Genomic DNA, 25,412 nt, shown 5'->3' on the forward strand with positions numbered 1-25,412 from the left:
GAACGTGTTGATTACAGTTGCTGAAGTCAAAATAAGCATGTTGTTGTTAACGTGCATAATCATCTAATTGAAACCTATAAAAGATGTGAATTTAATTACTTTTCAAACAAAATCTGTTTAAAGAGAAGGTACACGTTTGGTAATTGTCAAAGACCAGTCTTCTCACTGGGTGTATCCAAACATACGCATAAAATGACGAGCCTGTAAACATTTGAGCTAAATTATTCATCGAATTTGCGAGAAAATGATGAGAGAAAAACACCCATGTTGAACGAATTTGTGTGCTTTCAGATAGGAATAAAAGACTTCTAGCTTTCATAATTTTAGTGACCAATTACCTCAAAGTCTATGATACTTCAGAGGGAGCCGTTTCTCACAATGTTTTATACTACCAACAGCTCCCCAATGCTCGTTATACCAAGTCAGTTTTTAAGTTAATATTTGTTTTACCTTCCCTTTAACATCTATTCTAATCCTACCCAATATCATTTACAACAAAGCAAGACTTTATCACAAATTACTCAGATGATATTTCAGACTATTAAAAAGCAACGTCATGGCAAACGGCGGCAAAAGATAAATAAACATATAGCATGGGACAGATTTCATTGATGTTCTCAACACTATAGTTAAATACAGTGTGGTATCAATTCTATTCTAAACTATTATTCTCAATCTTATGATTTGAATTTGAATTGTACATTTATTGTTTTATTAGATGGGGTTGGTCATTGAGTTGCAGCAAACTGTCATTCAGCTTCAAGCAGAGACACATATACTAATATTGCAAGAGTCAAATCTGATATACAAAAATGAAAACAAAAATTGTAAACATTTTACAAAAAACCTCTGACACCTGATGTCAGTTGCTTCTCTCCTCTGGGGTTAGGTTTTACAATATGACTTTAAAATGAGACTTAAACAAAATATACTGTATATGACAAATAATGTGTGTGCATTTATTGATTTTGATCTCAACACTCCTGGGTAAGGGGTGGCTGGTTCTTGGCCGCAGGGGCTAACCTATTTCTGTCGGAATCTCTGACAAAATAATTGACTCAGAATCAAAGCTAAAATCCAGATTGTTAAAAGCAGTTTCCTGGTCAGCTGGCACTGACACAAAAATAGCTGTAACCGGGGGTATATAGGTAAAACTACCTTACTTCAGAGGGAGCCGTTTTTTCACAGTTTGGTATACTACCATAGCTCCATTGCTTGTTACCAAGTAAGCTTTTATGCTAACAATTATTTTGAGTAGTAACCAATAGTGTTCAGTGCCTGTAACACCTTTTTGTACAAGAAACTAGTGCAGCAAAAGAAACTATACACTTTTAATCACTGGATAAAGTTTACAGCATGATCATCAAAGCTACAGCTGACAACACTAGAGTGGTCATACACCCTGATACATCATCCCCACCATTCACACCTTCATTCATGTATTTATTACACAAGTCTTGATCACAGCACTGAGTGCATTGGTGCACGTCGGGCAATTCCTTGCAGTATTTGGAATCATGGGTTTGGTGCATGCTGGTGCAGGGGTCCGAGTGACAGCCACGAGTCAGGTTGAAAAGCGTGGAACCCATCCCGTACCAAGTTGTCTGGAAAGAGAGATTATTATCAACATTCTTGATAAATGGAAAAGTTTCTGTATCCTGCATCTCTTTTTCACTAATTTTTTACTAAAAACGAATATCTCATTTAAGATGCTATTTTATTTCATAACAATAATAATGAATGAAAAACTTGTGGCAGGATACGGAAACTTTTCTAAATAAAACATTTAGTTTGCAGTTACAGGAACTGAAACTCACAACACAATCAATGGGGGACTTTTGGAACGCTGGGTGGAAGCAGACTTATAGGTAAATCCGTTGTTCTCGGAAATGTGTGCATGCGCATACCTATACATTTACCTGGCAAGTCTGCTGCCAGCTAGCGTTCACGAGTCTCCCATTGATTTATAGACTCAAATTTATTTAATCAGAAATAGATATGGGATTATAGTTTATTCAAACTTTACTCTTTAATTTGGGAAATTACTCTTTAAAGACAATGGACACCTTTGGTAATTGTCAGAGACCAGTCTTCTCACTTGGTGCATCTCCAAATAAGCACAAAATAACAAACCTGTGAAAATTTGAACTCAATTCGATGTCGAAGTTGGGAGAAAATAATTGAAGAAAACACATTCTTGTCACACGAAGATGCTTGATTTCCGGACCTCAAACAAATAATTCTGAGGTATCGAAATCAAATTCAAATGTTTAGTGGAAAATTACTTCTTTCTCAAAAACTACGTTACTACGTTTCTCACAGTGTTTTACACTATCAATAACTCTTGATTGCTTGTCACCAAGTAATTGTTTATGCTAACAATTACTTTGAGTAATTACCAGTACGCCTATAAGACATTCGTCCACCCTGAAAGGATTTTAAATCAACGTAAAAGCTCACCCAACATTTTTCTCCTGCATCGCACGTCATATGTGGCCGTGTGGCAGACTGTTGACCATAGCATGGGCTTATAGTGTCATTGGTTTCACATACAAAGCAGTCGATACCAGGCTGGGGGAAAACAATAACAAGGGTTTGTGAAAAGTCTACCTTTACTTGCCAATTAAGCCACTGTCAAAGTTGTGACATGAGGGACACCATTTTATTGGTGCACAACTTAATGAGCAGTCTAGTCTATGTCTGGCACCTTGTATGAGAGCTCCTGCTTTTAGTTTGTCTTAGTTTTTTTTTTTTTTTTTTAGGAGGGGACCGAAAGATGCTTCTATAATCACAAGTTGTCGCAACTCTCTCATCTCAATAGACCTGATCATGGTCTCGACTTTCTCCCATGCAAATCAATGTAACCAAACCGAGGCTTGAAGGGCAATGAGTGTGGTTTTCTTTCTTTTTTAGCATTAATACCAAGGTGGCAGTATCAGATAGAGTCCTTGTAACAATACTGAATACCATGACTGACCTACTATCACATTTTTTATAATATTTAATCACAATTTTTCTATTTCTGACATGGGCAACCATATCGGAAATCAGCCTGTGAAGTGTGGAAAGAATATCATGGCTGCACCGCTGCAGCATCACAATAGCGCCCTCTAGTGGCTGAACCAAGAATATGAACATTGTTTTGTAACTTTTGCTTTCAGTGTCTTACAAACCATGCACGGGGATTCCTGCAAGAGTCAGTGCATTTTAACCAGCAGGGTGTTGGTGAGTCAAAACCACAATCATTCGTTGTTTTCCGTTGTTGAATTAAGCATCTACTGATAAAGAATTTCTAAGGAATACCATTCTAAGTCGGCAAACCAAAACGTCTGGGTTTACCAAAATAAATCTGAACTTATTTCATTCCACTCAATCGCAAAATTATTGTCCGAATGTAGAGGGTCACCAAGTCTCTCAGCCTCTTGAAAACCAGTACAATATGTTTTAAGAACACTTAACTTCAGATTTCTTTTTTAGTTTTTGGTATGTGGGTCAGCCGTTTGGAATTTATGCTAATTACCCTAGAAAAAACATCCAAGAGATTGTTTTGTCATTTTTTTTTCAAATTGACTCGCTGCCAGTTTCCACGAGGCTTTCCCTTCCATTCCAAAGCTAAAAACAGGAGGCTGACTATCTCCAAAGCCAAAGTTGATAAAATCCCCTCAAAAGTTGAAGCACTATTAATTGCATGCATGACCCCCAAACGTGCTTATTTAACATAAATTGATTTGAGGGCCTACACGTTATAATAATCAGCTTGGGGCATGAAAGTGTGGGCCCCCATACTTAAAGAGTGCAAATGAGATGTTATTACTATTTCTATTTATTTGGCCATTTCACAAAGTACAACTAACAATTATTATTTGCAAGCAAAAGTTTTAGCTAAAGGAACAAAATTTGTGTAAAGGACCTCACCGAGTTAGTGCCATTGGCCACGGTGGTTGTGAAATCTTCGCTGTCGTCAGTAGTAGTCTCCAAGGCTGGAGATCCTGTCATCGTGGGTCTTGTGTCCTCGCCGTCAACTGACGTTGAATCCCCTGTCGAAGCGGTCGAAGTGACCGCAGCAGTCGAAGTGACCGCATCAGTCGAAGTGACCGCATCAGTCGAAGTGACCGCATCAGTCGAAGTGACCGCAGCAGTCGAAGTGACCGCAGCAGTCGAAGTGACCGCAGCAGTCGAAGTGACCGCAGCAGTCGAAGTGACCGCAGCAGTCGAAGTGACCGCAGCAGTCGAAGTGACCGCAGCAGTCGAAGTGACCGCAGCAGTCGAAGTGACCGCAGCAGTCGAAGTGACCGCAGCAGTGGAATCTATAGATGAATTATTAAGAAAAATAAAGGTGGACATAAAGACGGGGACAGAGAATATTAAACATGGACTATAACGGATTATTGATATAGCCAATATTACTATTTTTGTACAAGAAATGTAAAATAAGGACTGATATTTTAGTAGTATTCAATAAAACCTTTTCCTTCATGCAAAAAAAACACAAATTCGCGCGGCGTACTCCGACCCAGAAAACTCAGTTTCGGCAAAAGCCGGTGACCCACGAACCATTCATACACAGTGTGTGACGTCACACCACGTACCGAAGCTCTGTACACAGTGTGTCAGGTCGATCGTGTGCGTGCATTTTACATGTACATTGAATGTGGAATAACATCGGACACTATAGGCTGCATTTTTTTGACACAAAAAACAGCGAAAAATAATGTCCGATGGCAGCGGGTCTTGGGAAAACCACAGTTATAGATGGGAAAAAGGCATTTCAGGGAGGCACTTCAGAGGAAAGTGAGGGCTCTAGCGATAAGGGGAGCTCACCGGACGAGAGAGAAGCCGAAGACGTGTTATGAGTACATGTAGTTAACCAGCCCGGAGACGATGATCGTCAGGCCGAAGACAATGAGCCAAACCCTGATGATCGACGGCTAAAGACAGACTGGTAAGGCCACAAAACGTTTCATGAATTATACTGAATGATGCTTCGTTTGATCAGTTTATTTCTGCTCCCAAAAATAGTTGAAGGCTATCCTTGACTAAATTAAAACATGAACGAACATGATGGACAAGGTTTATTGTTTACCTCCATTCACGTTATAATACATGTATGTGAACAAAACATGCACTGACTTAGGCAGTAGAAATGTGAGGGGAGGGGTAATTTTTGTCTTGCGTTTTATACTTTGTTGGCAAAACTCATACATTATCAATTTAAACTGATATTGTAGATAACCTATGTTGGTGTTTTTCTCCACCAAGTAACTGCGTGGTGGTTGACATATATGTGCATCTACACAAATATCTCATGTACATGTATGTAACTGTTACTTTGGATTATGATTGCCTTCTGGCATGGGTATAGTTTTAAACAATTCAGGTACACACATGCAATGTTAACACTTCACCATGCAAACCACAAATCTGTTGTTAATAATTTTGTATGAATTCTTTTGTTAATAATTTTGTATGAATTCTTTTGTTAATAATTTTGTATGAATTATTTTGTTTTGTTTTACAGAAAACACTGCAATATTGAATATCAGCAAGTGGTGAGCTTAGGACTATCTTGTCCGTTCAACCGCTGCCACTGACATCATGTTTGGTGGCAGCAACACGAAGGACATTTCCAAACCCTCGTGTACAGTACAGTGGAAGGATTTTCGTATCCACCAACGGATTAGGCAGCTTTGCTTTGGTTTATTTGTCTTCAGTCGTAACAATTTTCCAAGTTATAATGATCCGGAGGGAGTGAGAAATAATTTTATAAGCCATAATAATTTACGTATAAATGTACATGTATATTATTTCATTTTGTTTCTTTCAGAGGGGTGGGTGGTTCAAATTGATTAATTTAATTTGAACCACCCACTCCTCTGAAAGACACAAAATGTAAATTACTCTGGCTTATAAAATTAGGTGTGTGGTTCAAATTGATTAATTTAGCACTTATGTGCAATAAACTTGTCCCCTGTTGTCAACAATACACTATGATTAACATGGTAACAACATTCAACTTGGTTAGCAGAAATATAAAAACAAAACAAAAAAAGAGAAGCCTACATGTACACCTCCATAATAACGACAACACTAAAACTGTATGTTTTTGCAAACGACAATAGTTTATTTTTCAGTTTTAAATATCAAAATTGAAAAAAGGTTGCCTAGTGATAGCGAAATCATCTGAACATTCCGTCATCAAAAAAAGTTAACTATACAACCCTGTCAACGCCCCTCCCCCTAAAAAAGAAAACCTAAGCCATGTTATGTACCTAGTTAGCTGTGGTTCTCTTTGTAAATTGTAAATTAAGTTGTACATTAAAAGAATATAATAAAATCATTGTGTACAGACCATGTTATTCTGTTTTTAAACAAAGTTGATTGTACTACCCTGGTTACCCCCCCCCAAAAAAAAAATATATATATAAAAAGTAAAATAAAAACCCACATCATTGTGTACAAGCTAGGGCCCAATTTCATGGATCTGCTTACTGTAAACAAAGAATCGACACTTGCAGAAGCAGGAAATTCTGTGCTTACGTCAAGCGTGTTTCACAGGTTACCAGCAAATTTTGGCTTTTGCGGGTCATGGGTGCATACTTGGTTTATACCAGGCATTCTACGCTTACAAATGTAAGCGCAGAAATTTAGCCCTTGGACGTAAGCAGAGAACGGTGATCATAGCGCACAATTTGGTGGTGAACAGATCCATGAAATTGGGCACAGGTCATTCTTTCTTCAAACAAAGTTGATTCTGCTACCATGGAACCCCCCCCCCACCCTACCAAAAGAAACACCAAAAAATCAATGTGTACAGGCTAGGGCCCAATTTCATGGATCTGCATACTGTAAACAAAGAATCGGCACTTGCGGAAGCAGGGAATTCTGTGCTTACATCAAGCGCGTTTCACAGGTTACCAGCGAATTTTGGCTTTTGCCGGTCATGGGTGCATACTTAGTTTATACCAGGCATTCTACGCTTACAAAGTAAGCGCAGAAATTTAGCGTTTGGACGTAAGCAGAGAACGGTGATCATAAGCGCAGAATTTGGTGGTGAACAGATCCATGAAACTGGGCACAGGTCATTCTTTCTTCAAACAAAGTTGAACCCACTACCTTTGAACCCCCACCCCCCCCCCCCAAAAAAAAAAGAAGCTGCTGCATCCTTTTCCGGCAGGTGAAGGTTGATGTCAATGACACGGGGGTTACACATCAGCTGCGGATGGAGTTGTTTTCATGTCTTGTCACCCTGCTGACAATGAACAAGTGCATTGTGCATGCATTCTTTGCGTATCTGTTTAATGAAAAATAAAAAACAAAACCAAATAATCGTTATGTGGGATTTCTTGAAAATTTACAAGGCAGAAACACAATCTCGGAAGGTTTGACGTAACACCACAGACTGACAATCTCTCTTTGAGTTGGCGTAGTTTTGAAAAGAACCTTACAGGAGTTAACGCAAAACCAGAACAAAAGGAGTCCACATGCAACAAAACCAAGGGGGCAGGTTTTCTTTATGTCTAATAGAAAACATGACCTCCAACCACCCCCCTCCCCCAGATCTACACCTAGTACAAAACTGTTCAGGTACAGATCGGGGTGGGGGGGGGGGGTACTTGCGATTCAACACCCCATCCCCTCCCCCCCCCCCTCCACCGTGAACAGTTTTCAAAGGGGCAGCTGAAAAACTAAAAATGAAGAAATCATCTGATCCTCTGAAAATTTGCATGCATAGGCCTACTACTTACCTAAAGTGCTATTGAGAATCTTAGGTCTCCATTTCTAGTTCTGGCTAGCATGTCTCCGTCCTGCATTGTCTTCGTCCTGCATTCTCATTGTAGTGTAGAGCTGCGAGTTATTTCTGTACAAAAAAATATAAAAACAAAAAATAAATAAATAAATTAAAAAACTAGTGCTGAAAAAGAACTGGCCTTATTTTACAAATGCAAATATAGTAAACACTCCATGTAATTAACCGTGCCAAGCCAATAAACACAGCTATAGGAAAACTTCACACTAAACTTCTCTGGAATTGGTAATTCCTGAATTAAATGGTAATTCCTGAATTAGGAGAGAAAAAAATCTGAATGACCATGGATGGGCAATTATATGGATGGGAGTTTGAACATATTTTTGAGCTGTGCCTTCAAAAAAAAAAGCGAACAATTCTTAGGCAGCTTTGGCAAAAACAATGTCCAGCAATCCAGTATAGACCAATATAAATACATGTCAGCGAGGCCAATAAACTGTTAACTGTAACAATCAACTTTTTAAATGGATTAATATAGTGTTCACACATGGTTGAACATGAACATGCCAGAAAGTGTAAACCAGGGCATAAACATGCCAAAAGCACTTGGGTGGCTACATGGATTCATCACTCAACAGAGTCAATACACTATGTAGCTATTTTATGGTAGTCGGGTCAGATTCAGAGCATGCACATCGTGTCATTTGACAACAAGATGATTGTTCCTTGCATGAAAAGGGTAGAGATTGTTTACTATTTTTCTTATTACAAATACATGTACATGTATTGGGCCTGAATTAATAATGGAGATAGTTTCTCAGTAGTAGATTTTTAAAAATTATTAACAAGTACTTACCAGGCTTTTCTCCCTCTCTTTTCTGTAATGCCACTTCATTCTTTTGCTGTTCCACGGCCACTTGCGACCAGGGCCACGGCAGAGGGACCCCGTCGACGTCGTACTCGTAGCATGCACAAGCAGCACTGGCTGGGGCCTGGTGGTAGAAGATCCCCCTGAATTCTCTCGATGTTTAGAGGTTTAAATTTCGGAATCGATCCAGGCTTCTTACACAAACTTTGAAACTTCTAGTGCATCCACAAACAACCAAATAGTCGGCAGTATTTATAGCTGATACACTAGAGAAACAAAAAGCTTCGTAGCACACACGCACGCCTGTAGTGTGGATGAAAACGCATACACAACACACGGAGTAACATGGCGTAATCTTTGTTTACTCTCGTTGCTTCATGGGTATGACATCACCATTTTTTGACCGCGTTCATGACGTCCGCTGGTTTACAAATCCGCTTGGATTTCAGTGTTGGTTTAATAGCCGGGAACCAGTACAGGGCGGGAAATTTCAAAATCGAAGAATCGAGGTCAAATTTTTTCGGTCAAATTGTAGCAAAATTATTTGGAGAAAAACATGACCACAACAATGAATTGATAGCTGAACACAACATAAACAAGTTCTGATAGTGATTTTAATGTAGGAGTACCGTTATAGTCTATCTTTAATTTTGGTAAGCAATAATACACCGATGTGTGTAAGCACTGTATATACTCAGTACTTTCCAAGCTCTATGGACAAACCACAGGCATTATTTACTTGGGTGGGATTCGAATCCATGATCTTTGCAATTCTAGAGCAGTGTCTTACCAACTAGACCACCGTAGCTAGAGGCAGCTCGAATCCTGTTTTAGCAGTTGGTACTGCGTACTAAGTAAAATTTGCACAGGGATAAATAATATTTATTTTGGTAACCCGTATGTGATGTGTGTTAGCACTGTATACTCATTTCTGCCCCAAGCTCTGTGAAAAGAAAAAAAATAACAGGCATACTTCGGTGGGATTCGAACACATGACCTTTGCAAACTAGATCACCGAGATTGCCCGATAGTTAGGGATCGCCAAGGCTGTTTGTGTAAACTCAATATCCTAAAATAATATTGATGCAGTATCCTGTATAAGGCGAATGGAGGAGAAAGTAGATTCGTGGAGTACACTGTTGAAACGAATCTACACTTTTTAGAGACTACTATTCTCTCTGACTCGAATATTTCGCTCAACTTCGTCAAACAAACGAAGTTTGGTCACATTTATAACTTTTGTACAAAATATTGATCAGCATGCCTATAAAATGCTTTCTTGCTATGTTATCGGGTAATTTTTTTTTTTTCAGTTTAAGAACTTACGCGAAATAATAATTTTTTTTATACTTCGAAAATGTTTTTGAAAATTGGAGTTTAACATGTTTTCAGCTGTATTCTAACAAAATTAATGTTGTCTTTTATTTTGGAAAGACGGTTATCAATCTTGTTCTTGTGTTCAGTTATAGCGCCCTCACCTGTCATGGTTGTTGTGGTGGCTGATGTCGTGGTTTGTGCCGCCGACGTCCCACATAACACTGCGGGCAATAATTAAGACGAATACGGATGAAATAGAGCAGCGATTCAAATGGAAAAGCTATCGTCTTTCAGGATGTTTTTGTTATTAATTACTCTCAGAGGCACTGGACACCTTGCTAATATTGTTAAAGTCCAGTTTTCTCACTTCAGCCCAACATTGTGCATAAAATAACACGCCTGTGAAAATTTGAGCTCTATTGGTTGCCGAATTTGCAAGAGAATAATGAAAGAAAAACCCTTGTTGCACACATGTGTATGCTTTCAGATGCCTATCAAAAGGCTTCAGTCTTTTAAAGTTTGAGTGAAAAAATACCTCTTATTCCTAAACTACGTCACTTCAGCATCATTTCTCAAACTATCAACAACTCTGCACTGCTCTTTACCAAGTACCAAGGCTAGCAACTACTTTGAGTAATTACCAAACAATGTCAAGTGCCTTTAAAGACACTGGACACTATTGGTAATTGTCAAAGACCAGTCATCTCACTTGGTGTTTCTAAACATATGCATATAATAACAAACCTGTGAAAATTTGAACTCAATTGGTCGTCGAAGTTGGGAGATATATTGTCACATGAAGTTGTGTGCTTTCAGATGCTTGATTTCGAGTGTTAAGATCCATTGGTTGTCGAAATCTAATAATGTCATGTTTCAAATTTTGCTCTTAAAAAGTCAGCTATATGAGCCAAACATCTCCGGTTTTTCCCAGAATGTTTTCATCGAATGTTTTGGATGTTGACACTGATTATATCCAATAATTGATTGATTATATCTAATAATCTTTTACATATTAGTATAAAAAGTACCTGTCAGAGTTAACATGGCTAGGCATGATGTCCTGGCTAGTTTAAGGTCCGTTCCAGAGAGCAGTTTCCGTACCATCCTGGTCCACGGGTACTGTTGACAAACAAACAAAAATAACAATGGAGATAAATGATAAGGCTCAAACATCATGGATCGGTTGAGTAAAATTACAACACTAATTATTTAAAATCTTGGTTTATATTGTGCTGTAGCCACTTTGCTTTTGTGTTTGTTGTATTTGTTGTTATCGTAACTTTTCATTTTATTCATGCAATTTAGTTTCTTTTGAGCCACCTCTTTAAATTTCAATGTGTTTATAACAAATATACCAGAAATAAACAGATTAAACGAGTAGGTTAGGCCTAGATGCTTTCGATCCCAACTGTGGACCCTTTTCAGAGGCATAAACAAGTACAAACAAATAAAGGCATACAACATATTATGATAAAGCCATTGGACTCTTTCGGTACAGGGGGAACAAAAAGTTCACAGATTTACAAATAACTTACAGGGTTTACAGAAGGTAATGGTGAAAGACTTCTCTTGAAATATTATTCCATGAAATGCTTTACTTTTTGAGAAAACAGTAAAACAATATCAATTCTGCGAGAGGGTAGCAGGGTGCTTTTCTTGTCTGCTAGATTCAGCTTTTAAATCCAGTTTTATCTACAGTAATTCCATGCCATCCAATCTTCATCTGCAAATATATGTGTTTATGGAACATTGCTGATCAACTAAGCTGTTTTTGGAGGTAACATTTTCATCGAGATTTTGAGATATTTATTTGACTTTTTCTTGACATGTGATTGAAAAAATCCAGATGTCAGCCATTTTATATATCTCAAAAAAAAAAAACCTGGACTGTCAATAATGTTCATCATGGCTTACAGCAGTGTGATTTTATTGGTTCTTACCATCATTCTGTTTTCCTCGTGGACCCTCATGGCTAATCGTCATTAGCTTCGATGAAATAATTTAGCTCATACCAATTAGTAAACACAACGGAAACTGTATTTATTCATCATTGATGATGATATTGTCGAAAACTAACGCCTTCGCATTTAAATAGTATGAGCATTGAGCCAGATAAAAGCCTTGAAAAGCTATTGTGTCCATTTTATCCTTACCAAATAATATTCGAGAGCCGATTATTGTTCCCAATGGGAGCTTGTACTTTTATACAAACATTACCGAAAGGGTAAAAAATTTTGCATAAATATTAAGCTATCTTTTAAAAATTGAACTACGATTCCAGTTGTTTACTGCAAGAATCTTGAAAAATTGGTTTTCAGAAACTCGGGCGGTGCAGTGACTATAGGGTTAATATAATGGAGTATTGTATTGGTACAACACACAAACAATAATACGTTCTGGGAGTAAACACACAAATCAGGATACTTGTCAAGAAAATGTTGTGGACATGAGGCGCGATTTGAGACTATAATGAAATACTGAATGGTTTTGGCTTTTTTAGATTTAATATTTCCCTAAAATGAGCTGTTTACCAACCGTACCTGCATAAAGTCAAGGCTATGTTTTTTTTTAAGCACTGGACACTGTTGGTAATTTAACAAAATTGTTGGCATAAAAAATTGCTTACTAACAAGCAAATGGAGAGTTGTTGCTAGTAAACAAAATTGTGAGAAACGGCTCCCTGAAGTAACGCAGTGTTTGAGAAAGAGGATAGTTCCTCACTCAAATATAAAAAAAAAAATACTTCAGACCTGAGGCCTTTTTAAAAATCGGAAAGCGCACATTAATGTGTGCAGCACAACATGGGTGTTTATTTTATCATTATTCTCTTGCGACTTCGATGAACAAATAAGTCACAATTTTCACAGGTTTACCATCGTTTGGATACACCAAGTGAGAATACTGGTCTTTGACAATACCAAAGGTGTCCATTACTAACCATGATATGTGGAAATGTTTCTACATGAAGAACGCGATAAACAGTCTCTGTTTATTTCTTACGAAATAACAGGCGATGTATATATAGGGAAAGTGCGGCAGAGGGCTACGATATCAGAATTGTTAAAGGAACACGTTGCCTTGGATCGGACGAGTTGGTATATAAAAAGTGTTTGAAACCGTTTGTTATAAAATGCATATGGTTAGAAAGATGTTTTAAAAGTAGAATACAATGATCCACACAAGTTTGCCTTGAAATTGCGTGGTTTTCCTTTTACTTTGCGAACTAACACAGTCGGCCATTTATTTATGGGAGTCAAAAATTTGACTCCCATAAATAGCCGACCGATGTTAGTCGACGAGGTAAAAGGAAAACCGTGAAATTTCGAGGCATGTTTGTGTGGATCATTGTATTCTACTTTTACAACATCTTTCTACCCATATGCATTTTATAACAAACGGTTACAAACGCTTTTCAATGACCAACTCGACCGATCCAAGGCAACGTGTTCCTTTAAAGAGCCATGTTATTTAATAACATTTCTTGCGCCACACTACTGACGCAAAACAGGTGAGTTATGACTATTGTTTATAAATAATTATTAATGAATGAAATTACATCATGTAAAAACCTTGAACGGGGTAATAAAGAAAATAGAGATGACGTCAGTCAGGCCTTGTATAGAAACACAGCTTAGCTTCAGGAGGCCAATGAAAATCAATTAGATGACAACTTATATATTATTTGCCATCAGATATTTACAATTTTATTTGTATATATTATCTTCATCATGCCAACACAAACAAACTGTACAAATTTCACTTGTTTACGAAACTTCGTTCAGCCTGTTTATCTGTGGGAATTCTTCATCTTAATGCATTTGTCTCTAAACGCCTCTCTTAATATTCATGCATGACATCATCATTCTTACCCGAAATGAGGCTATAGGCGAACGTCCGCCACCACTTGCATTGGCTGCGCCCATAGGGGGTTAGAATTGTGACGTTACTCATGCATATGTTAATGAGAGGCCTAAGTAGGGATCATACCGTACACGACGGCTATCACCAGAGAAGTAATTTATTCCCACAAAATTATAGCTGATCATCCCCTCATTCTAATGTACAAAATAATATACAATTAGATCCGAGCAATAAGACAAGTACATACAAATAAAAAACAATCAAACTCTGAAGGACGAAATGATTAGGGTTGCGTTTGGCTGAAACAGCATCACACTAAAGATTTGACCGGTGCAAGAGAGAGAGAGGGCGGGGGGGGGGGGGCTCACTATGTTTGTGGGGATGATACCCAATCAAACCGAGAACTTTAAAGGCACTGGACACTATTGGTATCAACTCATAACAACTGTTGTTAGCCCCCAAAAATTACTTTGTAACGAGCAATGGAGAGTTATTAATAGTGTAAAACACATTGGATGAGAAACGGTTCCCTGTGTAGATGAGATAAGAAGGTTAAATGCTCATTCCTCATTCAAACATTCAAACATTTCTCATTCAAGCCTGAAGCCCTTTTTAGTCATCTCTTTCATTATGACTCTTGCAAATTCGATGACCAATCAAGTCCAAATTTTCACAGGCCATTGTTATTTATGCACCAAGTGAGAATACTGGCCTGTTTTTACAAAATTGAAGGTATCCAGTGTAACACATGGGAGTTTCAAAAAAAGTTAGAGGACAACCTCACTTTGCTTAAAGGGCTTTGCTTAATTGAAATTTTGAATATGATCAACATGAATTGATAGAGCATTTGTGTTACTCTCCATAAAATGCCGACAGTAGCCTACGTATTTCCAGAGGCAAATTCATGTTTATTTTATTTTATTATTATCACTATACTCACTAATTGCAAATCACTTTATACGTTGTTGTGCATGAACAACTCGTAATAAGGGGTTAATATGTAGTAATTGCAAACAACAATTTTTGTTAGTGATTTTATAGCACTGTGCCACTTTAACAGTCTGGGTAAATTAGTGCAAAATCAAACTATAAATAATTATGCAGATTGCTAAAAAATCTTTTAACTTGAGACTATAGCAAGAGACTATTTCAAGAGGCAAATTGATTGATTTCATGTTTTAATCACTATAGGCCCTATACTCATTACATCGTTTAGCAAGTATGAAACAATTGCAAACATCAATGTTTTGAAGGATTTGGTGGCCATACCCATTTAACAGTCTGTGGAAATGGGTGCTGAATCATGCAGATTGTAAAACAATTCAACTTTGATCTTGAGATAAGTTCAAGTGCGTGACCCGATTTACACAACCACAGTTTCACAACATCTTATATTCTCTATAGGGGGGGGGGGGGTGATGTGATGTACAATTGAATACGCAAACGTATTGATTTCAAGGAACCGAGCGCTGTTTTCAATCCGTATCTTAGCAATGGAAAGAAAACAACATAAGTGTGTCCGGAAGGGGTGGGATGATGTTAAAGCACAAGATGCGATCGGTTTGGAATTTCATTCGTCGATTTAGCGCAGGTGGTTTCAAAAATGGATGGAAAACAAAGGATAACAAAATCAGTACAGAATCAACCATTAAAGGCACTGAACACCTTTGACCAGTCTTCTCAATTGTAACTCAACATGCATAAAGTAACAAACCTGTGAAATGTTTAACTCAACTGGTTGTTGAATTGCGAGAGAATAATGAAAGTAAAAACACCCTTGTCCCACAAGTTCTGTGCTCTCAGATGCTTTAATTCGAGGCTTAAGATGATGTCTCAAATTCAATTCCAATACTTTAGCGAGAATATACGTCTGTCCCCAAACCTACGCTACTTCAGAGGGAGTCGTTTCTCATGATGTTTTATACTATCAACAGTTCTCCATTGCTCGTTACCAAGTTTATATGCTAACATTTATTTTGAGTAATAACCCATTTGTTCGGTGCCTTTAAAGCATAAGAATCAATGTGGTTGAAATGTCATTAGTCCACAAAGTCGATTTAGCAGGTGGTTTCAACAACGGATGAAAAAAACAAAACAAATGATAACAAAAGCAGTACAAAATCACCTCTTAAAGGTTTTTGATACCTTTTGCAGATCAAGTTTTTTGCCAGGACATGACTCTCGTCTCATTGGAATGAAGATGTATACGTAATATAATTTACATACAGACGTTTAAGTTTCATTAATAGTCGTCAAGTTTTTGAGAGAGAAAAAAAAGTGAAAATCGCAGAGCGAAGTTTTCAGTACAAGCGCGTAATGGTAAACAAGTTGTACATGATAAAATATTTGTAGCGACATTGTTTTACTAATTTTCTCAAAAACTACAGCACCCCAGCAAGTAATATTTTAGTAAACGCTTTCTACCATCATTATCTTCAAACCATGTAGTTTTAATGTAAATCTATTGGAGTTCTGTGTCCCCTTTCAGTGGGAGACTGTAAAAGAAAATTCTTCCAGACTCTTAAAAACCTGATTTTTCATTTTAAATCAAGCCCTTAAAAAGTCATGTTTGGCAGAATCGTTTACAGCTGTCACTCCGACGGGTCGTTGCGAGATATAAAATTGTTACCTGAAATAAGAGAATGGCAGTTTTATTTCCAACCTTAACATACAAACGGTTGGATTAAGTCATGGACTCATAGAGCACGGAAATACCATTGAGCTCAAAGAACCTCTGCGTAACTCCATAGTTAGAATTTATGAAACTAAATTGAGCAAAATCGCTGCTTTTTAGACGCCATCATTTTGTCAATATTTTGTCTCAACAAATTTGAATTTTTTACAACTTTAATGTTTTCGCTGTCTGTTATACAAGAAGATATTTAGACAAACAACCTATGTCATGTGACCTTTGATACGCGTGCACCTGCCGAATAATTCGGGTTTTTGGTAGGGACTTCCCCTCATGTTCACCGCAACGCTGGGTTACTATAGCAATAGAGATCATGCAAAAGGGAACATGCAAAGCAGAATGTACCAAGGAACAATGTATTGCCGTTATCACAGTGAATTCTGTCCCCCCGCACGCGACGGCCCGGGGAACAAAATCTCCTATAGGTGATTCCATCCCCCTGGCTATATAGGGTTTTCTGTCCGCCAGGGGAATTTGTCCCCCTCTATATAGACCGAATTACATTTTTATATCATTTGTTTTTTCATCTGTGCGACTCTTGTAACCTTAAAAACAAAATACATTGTTGTTCCTTTTTTTGACTAAAAAAACTCAACTTTGGGGAACTAAGTGCAGTGTATAGGCTGCATGCAAATGTGCGCAGTAGTATTATTTCGTGTGAGCCTACAAATACCGACTTGATTACACAATACCGAGAAGTGAGGCATAGCTAGCTACGTCTTGGAACTCGTTGGGACGGCCGACCGGAATAAATTGTTTTAGACCTTGGTTTTACCAGCAAGTGAGATCCAGCAGACCGTAGAGGGACGACCACCAGGGACCACCAGGGTTCACCAAGACTATAATGAATTGATGTTTTGAGATGGAAATGCATTAGCCTAATGCGCTTCATATTTGTTTTCGAAATATAATGATAATTGGCCATTGAGACAGGATTAATGTACTAAACATGCTTGCTTGGTTTGTTTTTACGTGTGTTTTTTTATGTATATGGAAACCTTGGTCGGCAAAAAAAAAACACTGAACATTATTGGTAATTACTCAAAACATTGTCAGCATAAACAAATTGCTTGGTATATAACGAGCATTGACGAGCTGTTGATATTTTGATATAGTATTAAACATTGTGAGAAACTGCTCCATCTGAAGTAACATGTTGTTTTGAGAAAGAGATAATTTCTCACTCAAGCAATAAAAAACTTCAGCTGAGCCTTTCGTTACGCATCTAAAAGCACATCAAAATGTGCAACAAGGGTGTTTTTCTTTCAACTATTTTCTTGCAACTCCGATGACCAATAATTGAGCCCAAATTTGTTATTTGAATGCATGTTGGGATATATACCAAATACTGGTTTTTGACAATTACCAAACGTGTCCAATGCCTTTAATGAACATGGAAAGCTTGATCGGTAACTTAAGATGTGCATGGCTCTTCATTTTGATGTCTTCATTGATGTGGAATTGCTAACCAACAACTTTCCATACAAACTGAACTGAAAACCATGAAACAGTCTACTTTGCCAGAGTTTATGCTTTAATATCTTATGCCTTGTATCTCTGTAAATGCACTTTACTAGTCTTATTCATTATAAGATTATGGCTTCAGCCAACTCTATGCGAAGTATAGTGACATCTTTAATGCTTTTAATGTTGCATTTGATCTATTACATTGAAAACTTGGACATTTCTCTTGGAACAGAATCATGGTTTTTGAACTCCAAACACGTCCAGATCAAAATTTATCCAGATTCCAGGTCCAAAGGACCTATTACCATGGGTTAAGCTGACCAATTTCTGAGTTATGCTGAACCTTTTCTGGGTGAGGCTGACCCGGTATCTGGTTAAAAATGAGAATTTTACACAAGATCCCGAGTCAGTTTGTCAGAAAATGGATCCTTGTGACTCCGATTCTCCTAGAATCCTGTTCAAATCAGACTTGGCTGTTTAAGAATAGAGTACTGCACAACCCCAAAACGAGGCTTTTCATTGCGACATTGGGGCTATTCCCATGAGCAGTCTCCGTTTGCATACTGCCACACTCGGACGAGCCGCCAAAGAAAAAATGTATACTAACTTCAATGAGCTGTAAGACTCACAGGTACACAGTCGGTTAAGTGTATAGCTGGAACAATATAAATTAGCCGAACACCTAATTATGGGCTGATAAAACGACAAGCTACCGGTAGTCCTTAATATCAAGGGCAACGTCAATAATACAATTCAAAATCATGTTTCTTTGCTCTATACTGTTTAGTTTCCATGACAATACGGGCTCTTGAAATAGACGGGTAGGAAGCAAACGGAACACTAAACAAGACGATGGAACAAAACGGACCCTTTGCACATGACGTTACCCTTTTAAACAACGCCCTCATTGAGTAAAAACGAGCGTCGTGCGCGTGACCTCATTATTAGGACCAGGGCCCAATTTTATAAAGCATGTAAGCACAGAAACTTTTTTTTTAGTTTCATAGCTATCCTGGTGCCCTAAGGAATTTGCTAAGCAGTATTTTCTGCTTAACAGCTTTGGGCCCTTGACTTTGCTCTGGGGTGTATTTAACCTCAAGTACAAACTTCCGTTGATAATTATAGGCCTATACTTCGTTAAGTCCACATAATGAAACGGTGAAAAAACGCCTTCCGTTTTAATTCATCATGTTACATCGTCACGTGCGCTGTTTTATGACAACGTTTTTCAGTTTGTTTAATAAGTGAGTGATGTTTGTTTGTTTCCCTGGCAATATATCAACACAAGACGAGCATCAGTATTATTGACTATCTAAGCATGATAGAGTGGGGTTCAAACCCATCCATTTTTTATTGAGTGGGTTGGACCATGAAATCATTCACCTGCTGAGAGCATTGTTTTTATTTGTTTGGTTCCAAAACGGAACAGGTGTGGACCTTCCCTGTTCATCAAACATTTATAAATACACTCCAAAGGGTATAAGTGGTCTAGGCACAATTCCTCAGAGCTGTTAAAACAGCAAGTATTTCTTATTTTTTCTGATAGCAAGAAAATAAGCAGAATACCAGTCACATGTAGTCGTGTACATATTATAGTTCATTTTTTTATTTTTCTAAGACAATAAATTTGTTAAGCGCGTTTGCTTTTTCTTTCAAAATAAGTCAACAAACTCCGTCAACATAATTCGTTATAAACCACAAAGACTGTGGGTAACCAAGGAAAATGATAGGTTCAACCAAAAATCACTTAAAGTTTACCCACTTCAAATTTACCCGCTCTATTCAATTTGAATAGAGTTGGATTTTAACCAACGACCTCTGGACTAACGTGCCGGCTGTTTATCCCTATATCTTTTAAGTTGCGCGTGCCTTTATTTTGTACATTCGGTATGCGGTCACATTATTGTACCCGATAATGTTGCAAGCACTACAAATTAATATGCTTTGAAATGTTGCAAGCACTACAAATTAATATGCTTTGAAATGTTGCAAGCACTACAAATTAATATGCTTTGAAATGTTGCAAGCACTACAAATTAATATGCTTTGAAATGTTGCAAACACTACAAATTAATATGCTTTGAAATGTTGCAAACAAAATTATATGTTACCAAACGTCATGAACAGAGTACAAAGTTTGGGAGAATAGTTTAAGTCAATGTTCTCTAACATTCGTACTTAAATATTTCGTACATTCTCTAATATTTCATACATTCATGAATCTTAACTTTCTCGTCCATTCTCCTTAACAGATCATACCCTACTTTTTTCCAACTACTACCATTAGAAAACTAGGCAACAACCATGATCAGAGATAGTCTTGTTGTTACTTGTTTATATTATATTACCTAAAAGTACAATTTATGTTTTGCTTTTAAAGTGGATTGTGGGAGACTTTACAGAATCTTAACTGCCGCAAAGTTGGATCACGATTTGGCATATAACACAAAACTATTAAAAAGCCAACTATTGTAAAAAACATGTTTTTATTGCTTTATTTACGACCTCGGTATACACCTAATATTTTATATATTTCCCCCAAAAATCATCATCATCAATCGTTTGTTTTAATAGCATTCAATTGTCATTCCCGCAAGGAGGGTCGTTAATAAAATAATACTTTATAATAAACCACAAATAATACATAGAAAGTGGCCTCAAGTTTGATTGCTGAAATAAAACAGACAAAAACTTGGGCTTGTAGTGACAAATTATGCATCCGTATGTGAGTTTATGAGCCATGCCTTTCTGAGATGAATATTGGGAATGGCAGGATAATAATACTGTTACGTGTTCATATTTTCGATAAAGTGTGGTGACAGAAACATAAGGGAGTAACATGACACAGTTAGTATACACATAATGAATGTTTATGAGTGCAATGGTGCAAATATGTTCATGAGTTGAAAGATGGAATGTTCTATTCAACGAGGCGGAGCCGAGTTGAATGGAACATTCCAGCTTTCAACGAATGAACATATTCGCACCATTGCACGAATGAAAAACATTCATTATTTGTTTTATATAACATCCAAGTAGATCTTTGTCATTTTGATTGAAAGATACAACTTTCAAAACAAACAAAGCGTAGGCCTCCAATTTTTAATTGTAGAAGACGAATGCTAGTAATTTTACTAATATGCCTTGCTGCGTTACCGAAGACAACGCGCACGCAGTGATGTTTTTACGTTTTTCGTTCCATCCGAAAAGTACCATTGCACGCTGGCAGCGTGCAATGGTACTTTTCGGATGGAACGAAAAAGCACGGTGAGTGACTCAGCGTGCAATGGTACTTTTATTTGCTATCACGTGACGGACAATCCTCCAATCAAATGGCAAGGATCTGCTTGGGTGTTATATAAAGTTCGATATTGGATTACAGACATGTGAATGTCCAATGTCCAACAATATCTTTAAAGCAACATTAATATTCGTTGTAAAAAAACACCATGTGCAGGTCCAATATCAAATAACAAACTAACTTTGATGTCATCAGGAACAACAAAGGTTTCCACGCGGAATTCCTACAAAGGGGTGTTGCACAAGGAACCGAGCCCTTATTAATCCGACATCGTGTATTTTTACACAATAGAACAAAGTTACCCCATACGGTTTTCTTTGTTCTAGTGAAACCCCCAAAGGGGATTTCTTCATAAAAATGATAGGGAAATTAAGTATCCCGTTTTTTAAAGGCATTGTACATCTTTGGTTTTGGAACAGTTCGATTTTTTGTATCCATAATTGTAGATACATTAAAGTTTATTTAAAGGATGGTCGCGTTTTTTAGATATCGCAAAAACTCCGGAGCGAATATGTCCACGTATAGGTAAAGTAATACCAATCTAAGAAGCTTTACTGCGGCAACGCTTCTCGTAACGTTTCTCCAATTTGAACTTTAATACGCACTCGGTCTGAGATGGACCCAATTTTCCTCTTTTGTATAATACAGCCCCGGTTTGAATGTGTATACCTATACTCACGTCGTTTGGTGATGACTCTGAAAATTATTGAACAACAACTTAAGTGTATGTATGAATTTTGAGAAACATTTCATTTTGAAGTACTGTAGAAACTTATATCACCTTTTATCCCACAAAGATTTTAATAAAAGTCCAATGGGAGCTGTTACCAAACATATTAGGTACAAACAAAAAAGGCACATTATAGGAGGTTCCCTACAATAACGGGATAAGATACTCATTGTTAAATTTGGGATGTATTTTTCAATGTAGATTGATGGTTTGTATGTTGGGGTGTTAGAGGATTTGTTTTTCGTCGTTCTTCGTTTACTTTTTTCGTTTTCGTTCATTCTGTTGCTATAGCCAATAAAAAAATCATGTTACCGCACTTTACGATGATATCGCAGAACTTGTATCGAGGTTGCGCCTTTTGAATGTTTTTAGCCAAAAAGTAATATTAATTTTCCTTCAGATATTGTGTGAGAACGATTTTTCTACATTATGCAAGTTTGCCCGGCGTTGACAAACATGGTACTCGATAAAGCAAGTACTACAAAATATGCTTGTAAATTTTGAAAAATCAAAACGTGACCAAACGTATACAAGGTTTAAAGGAACACGTTGCCTTGGATCGGTCGAGTTGGTCTTTGTAAAGCGTTTGTAACCGTTTTTTATAAAATGCATATGGGTAGAAAGATGTTGTAAAAGTAGAATACAATGATCCACACAAACATGCCTCGAAATTGCACGGTTCTCCTTTTACCTCGTCGACTAACACGGTCGGCTATTTGTGGGAGTCAAATTTTTGACTCCCATAAGTGGCCGACCGTGTAAGTTCGCACAGGAAACGGAAAACCACGCAATCTCGAGGCAAACTTGTGTGGATCATTGTATTCTACTTTTAAAACATCTTTCCAACCATATGCATTTTATAAAAAACTACTACAAACGCTTTTTATAGACCAACTCGTCCGATCCAAGGCAACGTGTTCCTTTAAGTCAGAGAATAGACTAAAGTGTAGATTCGCCGATTCAATGCATATTTTACCGCTCGTACATCATTCACGAATTTCTCATCCACTCTCCTTATTCATAATGTGTATACGATATGCAAGCGCTAATGTGGAAACCCCCGTAGTCATGTGTTCGTATGTAAGAAAATTTTACAGCTGTGGCTGTATGTCGTATTATAGGACGAGTTTCATTTGCTGACGAAATATTGACCACCTCAAACCTCAGGGGAAAAAATAACAGTATCCTGTCTTTTTCCAAGAAACTGTCGATATTATGATAAAGTCAAAACATGAGTAGACTCAGTTCAAGACGTTACTCATCATAGCATAGTTTCAAGTTCTTGCAAGTCGCTATAAATGATAAGATTGCAATATGAATGGATTATATTGGTTCAGAATGTTACTTGGTACATTACACAACTTTCACATTTTTAAAGAGGACCCTAGTAAGGTTACTATCACAGGATCACAGTAGTATTGGTTCAAGACGTTTCCCACAGAAAGGTATACTCTAAATAAGATTGTGACATGGCTGAATAGTCTTGGTTCAATGTTACTTGGAATCACTACTTTGATTTTGTTATAAATGAATCATATAAAGTTACTACCAATCAATCAGTTCTCTATAATCATCGTTGCTGTTTTGTTACACAATGCTGCTATTGTTGATGTTGTTTATGTATAGTGGTTTTGCTTCTTTTGTTTTATACAAATGCGCTGACAAACTGATGAGTTCGGATATTAGCTACCCGTGCAAGAATGACTTAAAGGCAGTAGACACTAGTGGTAATTACTCAAAATAATTACTACATAAAACCTTACTTGGCGACGAGTAATGGGGAGAGGTTGGTGGTATAACAAACTTTGAGAAACGGCTCCCTCTAAAGTGCCATAGTTTTCGAGAAAGAAGTTTTCCACGAATTTGATTTCGAGACCTCAGATTTAGAGGACCAATTGAGCTCAAAATTTCACAGGTTTGTTATTTTATGCACATGTTGAGATACACCAAGTGAGAAGACTGGTCTTTGACAATTACCAACAGTGTCCAGTGTCTTTAAGGCAGGTTGAGTAACAATGCTTACATAAACCGTTATAGAGCCTCCTTCGGGGTCAGTGATTTCTAATTAAAGTTTGCATGATAAGGTTCGGTAGTTTTTTAATTTAGACTGAACAGAGGTGCTGTTCAAATAAGTTCCAACACGTGGGGCGATCAAGGTAATAGTGATACATTCCAAATCTCACACTGTAATTGGATTTCCCTATTGCAAAATGCAAGGCAATCCATGCACTCTATACTTCCAGTGTAGATCCAAGCAGGAACTCTAATACAGGTTAAAGTCACGGACAGCATCCCTCAAGGTTTATAATCAAGATGTCTGACGCTAGACGAAAATAAAACCTGGGGATTTCTACAGACAATGAACATGAATATGTCGAGGACTTCGACGGAATGTAAAAATGAAGTTTTTAAAGGCACTGGACAGTAGTGGTAATTATTCGAAATAACTGTTAGCATAAACACTGACTTGGTAAACGAGCAATGGAGGTATGTTGGTGAGTATTATAAAACATTGTGAAAAAACAGCTCTCCCTCTGAAGTAACATTAAGTTTTTGAGAAAGAAGTAATTTCTCATTCAAATATTAAATGACTTCAAAGGGCCCTGAAGCACATAACTTTTTGCAACAATGGTAATTTTCCATTCAATATTCTCTTGCAGCTTCGATGACTAATTGATGAAAAAACTTTCACAGATTTTTTATTTTATGCATAATATTGGGATACACCAATTGACATACCAAATGTGCCTTTAATATCAATGTTGAGATTTTCTTTGTTTTAAAATAATTTGAATAGATGACATGGTTTCCGATTATTAGGTTGATTTCGGACCGCAATAATGCCGAATCAGCACATGTTTGTATTTGAATCATCAAACCACATAGCAACTAATCATTCACATTGACCGACTGCTGGAAATCTTAAACTCTCGTCTGGAGTGGATATGATCTTACTGCACACAACCGTCAGGATTATTATTATTATTAATTTAATTTTATCAGCAGACAAGACGCAATTCAATAACACAACAGTGTCAGAAGAAAAATCTCAGCATGCGTCACCAGTATCAGTAAAGAATGGCACTCCATGAAATTCAAAACCGACAATCAACACATTCCTGATTTAGCGAGGAAACCTAGGCTGGCTACGGATCGGACTTTTGTTTCTTTCTTTGCTACTTTTGTTCAAGCTAGGAGGTAGAAATGTCTACCTCTATGGTTCAAGCTTGTGTCAAGATTTAACCAAGATCCTGATAGTGTGTCATTTAATAAAACACAGCATGAGAATAATCTCATACAAATGGCACTACGCACTTACCATTGGCATGGAGATGAGGGAGCTAAGCAATGATGGATGCAGGCTGCCTACGAATGCCCCTTGACAAAATTTGATTTCCAACCTGCCTGTACCGACTACTAATAACATAT

The 25,412-nt window shown here is 37.4% G+C and overlaps 1 protein-coding gene and 1 long non-coding RNA gene across 2 annotated transcripts; both read right to left on the reverse strand.

Annotated features, from left to right (window-relative positions):
- Positions 1–238: 238 nt before the first annotated feature.
- LOC117292819 (mucin-5B-like) lies at positions 239–25,412 on the reverse strand. The gene is made up of 6 exons (XM_033774984.1): positions 25,303–25,412; positions 10,961–11,051; positions 10,094–10,153; positions 3,916–4,307; positions 2,461–2,571; positions 239–1,604 (listed from the first exon to the last, which is right to left on the reverse strand). The coding sequence occupies exons 1-6, from the start codon at positions 25,408–25,410 to the stop codon at positions 1,350–1,352; spliced, it is 1,017 nt and encodes a 338-aa protein (XP_033630875.1). The 5' UTR covers positions 25,411–25,412; the 3' UTR covers positions 239–1,349.
- On the reverse strand, positions 7,157–8,876 carry LOC117292820. Its single transcript, XR_004519323.1, has 3 exons — positions 8,604–8,876; positions 7,746–7,858; positions 7,157–7,291 (listed from the first exon to the last, which is right to left on the reverse strand). It is a non-coding gene; the product is annotated as an uncharacterized LOC117292820 (long non-coding RNA).

Source organism: Asterias rubens, chromosome 7, assembly GCF_902459465.1.
Source record: "Asterias rubens chromosome 7, eAstRub1.3, whole genome shotgun sequence".
In the NCBI taxonomy this organism is placed as follows: domain Eukaryota; kingdom Metazoa; phylum Echinodermata; class Asteroidea; order Forcipulatida; family Asteriidae; genus Asterias; species Asterias rubens.